This window comes from Gadus morhua, chromosome 22 (assembly GCF_902167405.1).
Source record: "Gadus morhua chromosome 22, gadMor3.0, whole genome shotgun sequence".
In the NCBI taxonomy this organism is placed as follows: Eukaryota; Metazoa; Chordata; class Actinopteri; order Gadiformes; family Gadidae; genus Gadus; species Gadus morhua.
The window spans coordinates 960,696-972,639 of NC_044069.1; the positions used below are offsets into that span (position 1 = coordinate 960,696).

The window sequence follows — 11,944 nt, forward strand, 5'->3', positions numbered from 1 at the left end:
CGTGACGTTCACAGCCGAGGCCCGAACCTTCACCAAACATCCTGCTTCCCCATTGGCCAGTTCGGGATCAGATGCTGCTCGCAGCCTATGATCAGGGGTCAGAGGTCATTTGCTCCAGGAGGCCTACACGGTGGCATTGGGGATCGGACCCAGAACCTCGCCTCACCGGTACCCTTTGCCGTTTTATTCAAACCATATCTGCTCGAGATTCACCGCTTTTCCATTTTGAGTCACCACTATATGGTTTTTATTATATTAATCTGTAAATGTTTCCAATTTAAGACGTGAAATTATTTTGAATTAAAATATGAATCTGAAACCATTGATATCGTCTTCCTGATTCCTGACTGGTCAGATTGGTTTGGCTGGCTGGGTCACATGGTTTGGCTGGCTGGGTCACATGGTTTGGCTGGCTGGGTCACATGGTTGGCTGGCTGGGTCACATGGTGTGAAAGGTGAGCTCCGACAAGACTGGTGCACCACCATAGTCTAATTTTGGCCGCCATGGTTTCAATATTAAACACAAAAGAAGACAAACAACACATCTGTGTTTCTTTGTTTGGGTTGAACCCAGCAGTCTGTATGAAAGGTTGTATCAGCCTTTAACAACAGCGACATGAAACCCGGAAGGGCGGGGCGAGCGGGCTCTGTTTGTTTGGGATCTCGCTGCCAACACCAACAGAAGAGACGTCACCCGACATCGCTGATGCAACCTTTAAGGCCAGCTGTGTGTGCAACAGTGTGTGTTTAAGTGTGTGTATGTGTGTGAGGTGTGTGTGTGGGGGGGGGGGGGGGAGTGGTAGGAAAGTGAGAGAATATTTGGTTTGCACAGAATCGATGAATTTAATAGTATTAAAAATAATAAAATAGTAGTATAAAGACTCAGTACTGTGTTTCAGTCATTTCGTAAATGCTTTCTGAAAACTCCTCAACCCCGTTTAGTATGGCCCTTTACTTTGCGTCATCAACATTCATATCAGTACCAGCAGTTTGTAGGTCATCTCTCAGTAATTGACGTCATATTTTGGTTCTCAAAATTCACCAGATTGATGCGTTTCAATTAAATCTATTCGAATACGGACCCCCCCCTACAGGATGGCGGGGCCCCCCACTATAGTCCCCAAACATCCTGGTGGGAACACTGTTTGCAGTGCATTATGGGTATTGGGCGCTTCCCTTCATAGGGGAAAGCATTCGTACAAAATGGCGACTCGCTCACAGTGCTTTACGTAGGGAGGAAGTGAAGCTGGCCCCACCAACGAGGGAGGAGAGGAAGAAGAGGAACGGCCAACACCGGCGGCCATCTTACCGTGCACCCAACACGGCAAAACACAAAATGGCTTCCGGTGGAGTGGAGCTGTCATGTTGGGCGGAGCATCTATCCTGGGGCACCATGCTGACAAACTCCACCATCTTAAGAGTGTGTGTGTGTGTGTGTGTGTGTGTGTGTGTGTGTGTGTGTGTGTGTGTGTGTGTGTGTGTGTGTGTGTGTGTGTGTGTGTGTGTGTGTGTGTGTGTGTGTTACTGCAGGAAAGTCCCCCTCTCAAGCTTTCTGTTTCTTTAAAGCGCTGGTTATACCAATCCCCCCCCCCCACACACACAGAGGGGTTAGACAGTACAGAGAGGTCGTTAATGAGCAGGTAGGGGTTAGACAGTACAGAGACAGGTCATTAAGGAGCAGGTAGGGGTTAGACAGTACAGAGACAGGTCATTAAGGAGCAGGTAGGGGTTAGACAGTACAGAGACAGGTCATTAAGGAGCAGGTAGGGGTTAGACAGTACAGAGACAGGTCATTAAGGAGCAGGTAGGGGTTAGACAGTACAGAGACAGGTCATTAAGGAGCAGGTAGGGGTTTGACAGTAGAGAGAGATCATTAAGGGGCAGGTAGGGGTTAGACAGTACAGAGACAGGTCATTAAGGAGCAGATAGGGGTTAGACAGTAGAGAGACAGGCCATTAAGGAGCAGGTAGGGGTTAGACGGTACAGAGACAGGTCATTAAGGAGCAGGTAGGGGTTAGACAGTAGAGACAGGTCATTAAGGAGCAGGTAGGGGTTAGACAGTGTAGAGACAGGTCATTAAGGGGCAGGTAGGGGTTAGACAGTACAGAGACAGGTCATTAAGGGGCAGGTAGGGGTTAGACAGTACAGAGACAGGTCATTAAGGGGCAGGTAGGGGTTAGACAGTACAGAGACAGGTCATTAAGGAGCAGGTAGGGGTTAGACAGTACAGAGACAGGTCATTAAGGAGCAGGTAGGGGTTAGACAGTACAGAGACAGGTCATTAAGGAGCAGGTAGGGGTTAGACAGGACAGAGACAGGTCATTAAGGAGCAGGTAGGGGTTAGACAGTACTGAGACAGGTCATTAAGGAGCAGGTAGGGGTTAGACAGTAGAGAGAGATCATTAAGGGGCAGGTAGGGGTTAGACAGTAGAGACAGGTCATTAAGGAGCAGGTAGGGGTTAGACAGGACAGAGACAGGTCATTAAGGGGCAGGTAGGGGTTAGACAGTACAGAGACAGGTCATTACGGGGCAGGTAGGGGTTAGACAGTACAGAGACAGGTCATTAAGGAGCAGGTAGGGGTTAGACAGTACAGAGACAGGTCATTAAGGAGCAGGTAGGGGTTTAACAGTAGAGAGAGATCATTAAGGGGCAGGTAGGGATTAGACAGTACAGAGACAGGTCATTAAGGAGCAGATAGGGGTTAGACAGTAGAGAGACAGGTCATTAAGGAGCAGGTAGGGGTTAGACGGTACAGAGACAGGTCATTAAGGAGCAGGTAGGGGTTAGACAGTAGAGACAGGTCATTAAGGAGCAGGTAGGGGTTAGACAGTACAGAGACAGGTCATTAAGGGGCAGGTAGGGGTTAGACAGTACAGAGACAGGTCATTAAGGAGCAGGTAGGGGTTAGACAGTACAGAGACAGGTCATTAAGGAGCAGGTAGGGGTTAGACAGTACAGAGACAGGTCATTAAGGAGCAGGTAGGGGTTGGACAGTACAGAGACCGGTCATTAAGGAGCAGGTAGGGGTTAGACAGTACAGAGACAGGTCATTAAGGAGCAGGCAGGGGTTAGACAGTACAGAGACAGGTCATTAAGGAGCAGGCAGGGGTTAGACAGTACAGAGACAGGTCATTAAGGAGCAGGTAGGGGTTAGACAGTACAGAGACAGGTCATTAAGGAGCAGGTAGGGGTTAGACAGGATTTCATAATCAGACGATCAAATAACTCAACCAGGTTTACAACCCTTTCAATGCACGTACCCACATTCACGCCCACACCCACGTGCACGCCCACGTGCGCGCCCCAACGAGGGAGGGGAACGAGAGGACAAAGAGAAGCTGACAACACCGGCTGCCATCTTAGAGTGAACCCAACACACCAAAACACAAAATGGCGTCCGGTGGAGCCGAGCAGTCATGTTGGGAGGAGCACGTAGCCTGGGTCACCATGGTTACAAACCCCACCATCTTAGATATTATGAGATTCATCTGTGGGTGGGTGAGTAACTGCAGGAAACTCCCTCTCTCTCCCTCTCCCTCTCTCTCTCTCTCTCTCTCTCTCTCTCTCTCTCTCTCTCTCTCTCTCTCTCTCTGCGCTGGTTTCAGCTATCCACACACACACACTCACACACAACCGGTCTGACCACTTTGGTGCCCCAGGTGTGAATGTTAAAAGCTGAGAATAGGCAAATGATCGTAGTTCTATAACATAAGTTAAAATAAGTTATCTAAAGACCAGAACACGGGACAGAACATCCATAATTGAACATCATAACAATATTAGAGCTATTTAAATGCAATAAATTATTATTATTATTATTATTATTATTATTATTATTATTATAACTATTATTATTATTATTATTATTATTATTATTATTATTATTATTATTATTGTTATTATTATTATTTTAAACTGCCCCAGCCTTGCAGTCGGGATGTGGTTCACCAGGTAAAATACCGTTTGGTGTAAGGGCCAATAATTGATAAGCATTCGGCCTAAAAACACGTGACATGCGTCTCATATCAGATCTCACAAACACGCGACTCTACTGTGGACCCAGGCGCGTCGGTTGTTTGGCTGAACGGCCTCGTCACGCCCTCCTCGAACCCTGACGACCAAAACCACCTTTTGAAGAGGAAACCACGTGATTTCCCGGAACTCCAGCGCCAGGCCGACAGAGCTGAACCCGGTGAGGAGGGTCAAGACTGACATCTACTGGCGGCTGTTGGCACTGCAGGAGAATTCATAATTATAGTGTTCGCTTGGGGTCATGTGGGGACGCTGAGAAGAAGTAAGATGCGATCACCGCCTGGTGGTCGGATGGGACACTGCAGCTAAGCGTTCTCTGACTTCTTTGAGCAACAACAAACACAAAGCGTTATAAAAATTGAACAGTATTTATTTCAGATATCATATACCTGGTACCAATATAGGGTTTAATGATTACAAAAATAGGAAGGTACAAAAACGCTAGATATTGTCGCATGAGAAACCCAAAAGAGTTAGTTCAAACAAGAAGAAGCTCCAATCTCGTGTCACTGACTCCACCAGACCGGCAGGTTTATTAAATAAAATGTAAATCTTACACAAAAGACTCTCAGCTGTTTTAAACCTCAAACTAGTTGAATTAGGACACAGACTTGGACATTGACTCGATATGCTTCTATCCTGTGTTTTGATATTAGATTTGTTTTTACTTGCACATATCTATATTCTTTATAATAAAAAAAGAACTCTAATACATTTTACAGAGCTTATTTAACAGCCTATTCATTACTCGAAAAGCAAGAGGAATGACAGCCGTAAGGTCAGAGGCTGAACAGCGGCCTCCGGCGGCCAGGGAGGGACATTACTATGAAGGTATTAATGTAGCAAAAGTCTTAAGCATCTGTAACTGCAGATTTTGAATGCGTACACTAAAGTCCCAGTAAATTTGAAGTCGTAAGTATTTATTTTGCATGTGTACTCTAATGTCACAAATGTGTAACAGTACATTTGAAGTCGTAAATATTTCTTCTACCATTGTAAACACAAAAAAGGGTCTACGAGTTCACATGTCTGTGTTACAGGTGCACAAATCCTTTTGCTACAATCAATGGAGCGCATTTGGTGCAAAACACATTCGCACACCAGTGTTTCATAATCTGAGAACATGCCCAAAATGTGTGCATTCGTAAACCCAAATGTGAACTAATGCATGAGAAGTTGCACATCTGTGAAAAATTTCCTCACAAATAAAATGATATCGAACGCTATGTTGATCCAGCATTTTAATGAGCGAGCACAAGTCCATCGTTACAACTGCTCGAATCTGCTCCTGCAAGTCACAGCTGTGGGTTTTTTTGCAGGTAGTTTTGCTTGTCACTTGTACCACATAGACGTGTTGCAAAATGATCGCAAGAAAAATAACAGCTGAGACTCGTAGCAGCAAATTCAAGCAGTTGTATCGATGGACTCGTGCTCGCTCATTAAAATGCTCATTGAACATAGCGATCTATATAATTTCATCTGTGAGGAAATATTTCACAGATTTGCAACTTCTGATGTATTAGTTCACATTTGGGTTTACAAATTCACACATTTTGGGCATTTTCTCAGATTATGAAACACGGGTGTGCGAATGTGTTTTGCACCAACTGTAGAGTACACATGCAAAATAAATATTTACGACTTCAAATTGACTGTGACTTTAGTGTACGCATTCAAAATCTGCAGTTACAGATGCTTAAGACTTTTGCTACAATAATACCTTCATATATTACACTCAGACGCTCGCCCTGTACTGGAACGTAAGGTAACGTAACGTAAAGTAATGTAACGTAAAGTAATGTAACGTAATGTAAGGTGATGTAATGTAACGTAACGTAACGTACCGTAACGTAATGTAATGCATTCTATTGTAATGTACTGTACTGTAACGTAATGTAACATAAGGTACTGTAACGTAATGTAACATAATGTATTTTATTGTAATGTAGCGTAATGTATTGTATTTGAATGCTAATATACTGTAATGTACTGTAATGTAATGTATTGTAATTTAATGATTGTGCTGTCATGTAATGTATTTTGTAATGTTGGATAAATGTTTATCTGGAGTAGATAGTCTCTGGTTGTGATCGTCGTATCAAAGCGCAAGTTGGGTTTCAGTTTGTGTGCATGTGTGTGTTTAATAGTGTGTGTGTGTTTGTGTGAGTGTGTGTTTGTGCGTGTGTCTCTCTCAGCGGGCGGGGGGGATGAAGGCTGAGGGTCTCATCTTCATCTCTGTGAACGGTACCGAGAAATCCTTCCCCTTCCAAGTGGTCCAGATCACCCCCTGATACACACACACACACACACACACACACACACACACACACACACACACACACACACACACACACACACACACACACATGCAACATCAACAAACCAAATGAGTCAAAAAGTGTACTGTCAGGACACTTCTAACCTTACTGTGAACTAAGCTACGGCTACACCAGCCCACTTCCTGGCCAAGCCCCTCCCCCTGCTATCCCTTCCTGTTGGACCTGGTGACACTCCCCGCTGCCGTACAGGCCCCTCCCCCTGCCGTACAGGCCCCCCCCCCCCCCCTGCACCCCGTCCTCTGGTACCCGGTGCCCCTCCACCTGCCGTACAGGCCCCCTCCCCCTGCACCCCGTCCTGTGGTACCTGGTGCCCCTCCCCCTGCCGTACAGGCCCCCCCCCCCCTGCACCCCGTCCTGTGGTACCCGGTGCCCCTCCCCCTGCCGTACAGGCCCCTCCCCCTGCCGTACAGGCCCCCCCCCCCTGCACCCCGTCCTGTGGTACCCGGTGCCCCTCCCCCTGCCGTACAGGCCCCCCCCCCCTGCACCCCGTCCTGTGGTACCTGGTGCCCCTCCCCCTGCCGTACAGGCCCCTCCCCCTGCCGTACAGGCCCCCCCCCCCTGCACCCCGTCCTGTGGTACCCGGTGCCCCTCCCCCTGCCGTACAGGCCCCCCCCCCCTGCACCCCGTCCTGTGGTACCCGGTGCCCCTCCCCCTGCCGTACAGGCCCCCCCCCCCCCTGCACCCCGTCCTGTGGTACCCGGTGCCCCTCCAACTGCCGTACAGGCCCCTCCCCCTGCCGTACAGGTCCCCCCCCCTGCACCCTGTCCTGTGGTACCCGGTGCCCCTCCCCCTGCCGTACAGACCCCCCCCCCCTGCACCCCGTCCTGTGGAACCCGGTGCCCCTCCCCCTGCCGTACAGGCCCCTCCCCCTGCCGTACAGGTCCCTCCCCCTGCCGTACAGGCACCTCCCTCTGTGCTACCTGGTGCCGCTCTCCGCTGCCGTACAGGCCCCTCCCCCTGCCGTACAGGCCCCTCCCCCTGCCGTACAGGCCCCTCCCCCTGTGCTACCTGGTGCCACTCTCCGCTGCCGTACAGGCCCCTCCCCCTGCCGTACAGGCCCCTCCCCCTGTGCTACCTGGTGCCGCTCTCCGCTGCCGTACAGGCCGTTGAGGTTGGCCTTGTGGCAGTTCCAGTACCACCAGCCGCCGCGGTACGACACGGCGCAGCGCGTGATGGAGCGGTCGGGGTCCCGGTCCCGCGTGGAGAACGGCCGGCCACTGTGATAGGACATGGAGTCACCTGACCAGGAGACAGGAAGTCAGCACGGGGCCATGCAGAGGCTAGCCTCTACAGACCTTTCTGTTGAGGCTAGCTGTTTAGAAGGTAGCTCTTAAAAGGCTAGCTCTTTAGAGGCTAGCTCTTTAGAGGCTAGCTGTTTAGAGGCTAACTTTTTAGAGGCTAGCACTTTAAAGTCTAGCTCTTTAGAGGCTATCTCTTTAGAGGCTAGCTCTTTTGAGGCTAGCTCTTTAGAGGCTAGCTCTTTAAAGTCTAGCTCTTTAGAGGCTAGCTCTTTACAGGCTATCTCTTTAGAGGCTAGCTCTTTACAGGCTATCTCTTTACAGGCTAGCTCTTTAGAGGCTAGCTCTTTAAAGGCTAGCTCTTTAGAGGCTAGCTCCCTAAACCTCGTCGGTGGCATGTTGTTTTAAATATTGCCGCCGTTAAGGTTTATGGGGTACCACTATCTCCTTTCCTTACATTCAGTTTGCTCAGGATTAACTTATGCTAAAGGAGGGTTAAAGGGAGCATCGATGCACCTTTATTAAGCAATTTTAGGATTCAAACCACCTTTCCTTCGAATACTTCTGGGTCATCTCGTTAGGAAAGGAAATTTTTTATGCAAAAAAGAGAATCCACAGAGGCACTAGGCCTTTAGAGGCTAGCTCTGTGAGGCTAGCCCTTAGAAGCTAGCTCTTAGAGGCTGACTCTTATAGGCTAGCCCTTAGAGGCTATCCCTTAGAGGCTAGCTCTTAAATGCTAGCCCTTAGAGGCTAGCGCTAAGAGGCTAGCCCTTAGAGGCTGACTGTTAGAGGCTAGCTCTTAGAGGCTAACTCTTACAGGCTATCCCTTAGAGGCTATCCCTTAGAGGCTAGCTCTTAAATGCTAGCCCTTAGAGGCTAGCTCTTAGAGGCTAGCGCTAAGAGGCTAGCCCTTAGAGGCTGACTGTTAGAGGCTAGCCCTTAGAGGCTAGCCCTTAGAAGCTAGCTCTAAGAGGTTAACTCATATAGGCTAGTCCTTAGAGGCTATCACATAGAGGCTAGCTCTGAGAGGCTTGCCCTTAGAGGCTAGCTCTTAGAGGCTAGCCCTTAGAATCTAGCTCTTAGAGGCTAACTCTTATAGCCTAGCCCATAGAGGCTAGTTCTTAGAGGCTAGCCCTTAGAAGCTAGTTCTTAGAGGCTAGCCCTTAGAAGCTAGCTCTTAGAGGGGAGCCCTTAGAAACTAGCTCTTAGAGGCTAGCTCCTAGAGGCTCGCTCTTAGAGGCCATCTGGTCCCAGTAGGTACCGGCGGTGCCGCTGTATCCCGCCACGCTGAGCCGGTAGTTCCTCTTGGCGACCCGGAAGGTGGAGTAGCGGGCGTAGGCCGCCTCCTCCCCGTCACGGAGGTCCACCCTGAGGCTCATATCGGCCCCCGAGGTCAGCAGGTGGAGGTTGTCCAGACCTAGGGGGGGAGAGGTCAGAGGTCAGCAGGTGGAGGTTATCCAGACCAGAGGTCAGTAGGGTGCTGTGACCGTAGGGTGCTGTGTCAGTAGGGTGCTGTGTCAGTAGGGTCAGGGTGCTGTGTCAGTAGGGTGCTGTGTCAGTAGGGTGCTGTGACAGTAGGGTGCTGTGTCAGTAGGGTGCTGTGACAGTAGGGTGCTGTGACAGTAGGGTGCTGTGACCGTAGGGTCAGGGTGCTGTGTCAGTAGGGTGCTGTGTCAGTAGGGTGCTGTGACAGTAGGGTGCTGTGTCAGTAGGGTGCTGTGACCGTAGGGTGCTGTGACCGTAGGGTCAGGGTGCTGTGACAGTAGGGTGCTGTGTCAGTAGGGTGCTGTGACAGTAGGGTGCTGTGTCAGTAGGGTGCTGTGACAGTAGGGTGCTGTGACAGTAGGGTGCTGTGACAGTAGGGTGCTGTGACAGTAGGGTGCTGTGACCGTAGGGTGCTGTGACAGTAGGGTGCTGTGACCGTAGGGTGCTGTGACAGTAGGGTGCTGTGACAGTAGGGTGCTGTGACCGTAGGGTGCTGTGACAGTAGGGTCAGGGTGCTGTGACAGTAGGGTGCTGTGACAGTAGGGTGCTGTGACAGTAGGGTGCTGTGTCAGTAGGGTGCTGTGACAGTAGGGTGCTGTGACAGTAGGGTGCTGTGACAGTAGGGTGCTGTGACAGTAGGGTGCTGTGTCAGTAGGGTCAGGGTGCTGTGACAGTAGGGTGCTGTGACAGTAGGGTGCTGTGACAGTAGGGTGCTGTGACAGTAGGGTGCTGTGACAGTAGGGTGCTGTGTCAGTAGGGTCAGGGTGCTGTGACAGTAGGGTCAGGGTGCTGTGTCAGTAGGGTGCTGTGACAGTAGGGTGCTGTGACAGTAGGGTCAGGGTGCTGTGACCGTAGGGTGCTGTGACAGTAGGGTGCTGTGACAGTAGGGTGCTGTGACAGTAGGGTGCTGTGACAGTAGGGTGCTGTGACCGTAGGGTGCTGTGACATTAGGGTGCTGTGACAGTAGGGTGCTGTGACAGTAGGGTGCTGTGATCGTAGGGTGCTGTGACAGTAGGGTGCTGTGTCAGTAGGGTGCTGTGACAGTAGGGTGCTGTGACAGTAGGGTGCTGTGACAGTAGGGTGCTGTGACAGTAGGGTGCTGTGACAGTAGGGTGCTGTGTCAGTAGGGTCAGGGTGCTGTGACAGTAGGGTCAGGGTGCTGTGTCAGTAGGGTGCTGTGACAGTAGGGTGCTGTGACAGTAGGGTCAGGGTGCTGTGACCGTAGGGTGCTGTGACAGTAGGGTGCTGTGTCAGTAGGGTGCTGTGACCGTAGGGTGCTGTGACATTAGGGTGCTGTGACAGTAGGGTGCTGTGTCAGTAGGGTGCTGTGACCGTAGGGTGCTGTGACAGTAGGGTGCTGTGACCGTAGGGTGCTGTGACAGTAGGGTGCTGTGATCGTAGGGTGCTGTGACAGTAGGGTGCTGTGTCAGTAGGGTGCTGTGACAGTAGGGTGCTGTGACAGTAGGGTGCTGTGACCGTAGGGTGCTGTGACCGTAGGGTGCTGTGACAGTAGGGTGCTGTGTCAGTAGGGTGCTGTGACCGTAGGGTGCTGTGACATTAGGGTGCTGTGACAGTAGGGTGCTGTGTCAGTAGGGTGCTGTGACCGTAGGGTGCTGTGACAGTAGGGTGCTGTGACCGTAGGGTGCTGTGACAGTAGGGTGCTGTGACCGTAGGGTGCTGTGTCAGTAGGGTGCTGTGTCAGTAGGGTGCTGTGACAGTAGGGTGCTGTGACAGTAGGGTGCTGTGTCAGTAGGGTCAGGGTGCTGTGACAGTAGGGTGCTGTGACAGTAGGGTGCTGTGACAGTAGGGTCAGGGTGCTGTGACAGTAGGGTGCTGTGACAGTAGGGTGCTGTGACAGTAGGGTCAGGGTGCTGTGACAGTAGGGTGCTGTGTCAGTAGGGTGCTGTGACAGTAGGGTGCTGTGACAGTAGGGTGCTGTGACAGTAGGGTGCTGTGACCGTAGGGTGCTGTGACAGTAGGGTGCTGTGACAGTAGGGTCAGGGTGCTGTGTCAGTAGGGTGCTGTGACAGTAGGGTGCTGTGACCGTAGGGTGCTGTGTCAGTAGGGTGCTCTCTCACCCATCCAGAACTCGCCCCCCAGCTCTCCAAAGCCCTTGACGTAGTCCTTCCAGCCCCTGAAGAAATCTACGGCGCCGTCGCTCCTCCTCTGGAACACCTGCCCAAAGAAGGACGACAAAGACCATAATGAGGCTAATTATATCAATTTAACACGATACAAACAGTCAAAATCATCACCACGCATCGTTGATTAGTTTGTGTGTTTGTTTGTGATTATAGTTTGTGGGTGTAATTTGTTTGTGTAGTTTGTGGCTGTAGCTTTTCAGTGTTGTCTGTGCGTGTACTTTTTGAGTGTACTTAGTAGTTTTTATTTAGTTAGCAGTTTGTGAGGGTAGTTTGTGGTCGTATTTGGTTCAGTTTGCGTGTTTAGTTCGTAGTTTTGTGTTTGTATATTTAGTTTGTAGTTTGTGTTTAGTTAGTAGTTTATGAGTGTCGTTTTTATTTGTAGTTGGTATAGTTTGTGTTTAGTTTGTAGTTTTTTTGTTTGTAGTTAGTGTGTGTGGTAAGTAGTTAGTACGTGTAGTCTGTGTTTAGTTTTCAGTTTCTGTGTTCAGTTTGTAGTTTATGTTGAGTTAGTAGTTTGTGTGTAGTAAGTGTGTGCAGTAAATAGTTTGTGTGTGTAGTTAGTGAGTGTAGTTAGTGTGTGTAGTAAGTGTGTGTAGTTAGTGTGTGTGTAGTTAGTGTGTGTTGTTAGTGTGTGTGTGTGTGTGTGTGTGTGTAGTTGGTGTGTTTGTGTGTGTGTAGTTGGAGTGTGTAGTTATTGTGTGTGT

At 49.9% G+C, this 11,944-nt stretch overlaps 1 protein-coding gene and 1 long non-coding RNA gene across 2 annotated transcripts in view; one reads left to right on the top strand and one right to left on the bottom strand.

The window, feature by feature from the left end:
* Positions 1-3,187: 3,187 nt before the first annotated feature.
* Positions 3,188-4,579, top strand: LOC115535325 (uncharacterized). The gene is made up of 2 exons (XR_003974473.1): positions 3,188-3,500; positions 4,032-4,579. It is a non-coding gene; the product is annotated as an uncharacterized LOC115535325 (long non-coding RNA).
* A 722-nt stretch (positions 4,580-5,301) lies between these two features.
* The window catches only part of LOC115536009 (tenascin-R), a 10,592-nt gene continuing 3,949 nt past the window's right edge, over positions 5,302-11,944 (bottom strand). Inside the window, exons 3-6 of the mRNA XM_030347666.1 lie at positions 11,175-11,271; positions 8,873-9,028; positions 7,449-7,612; positions 5,302-6,321 (exon numbers count right to left, since the gene is read on the bottom strand). Of these exons, the coding sequence (XP_030203526.1) occupies positions 6,226-6,321; positions 7,449-7,612; positions 8,873-9,028; positions 11,175-11,271 (513 nt within the window). The 3' untranslated portion in view covers positions 5,302-6,225. The remainder of the gene's footprint in view (positions 6,322-7,448; positions 7,613-8,872; positions 9,029-11,174; positions 11,272-11,944) is intronic.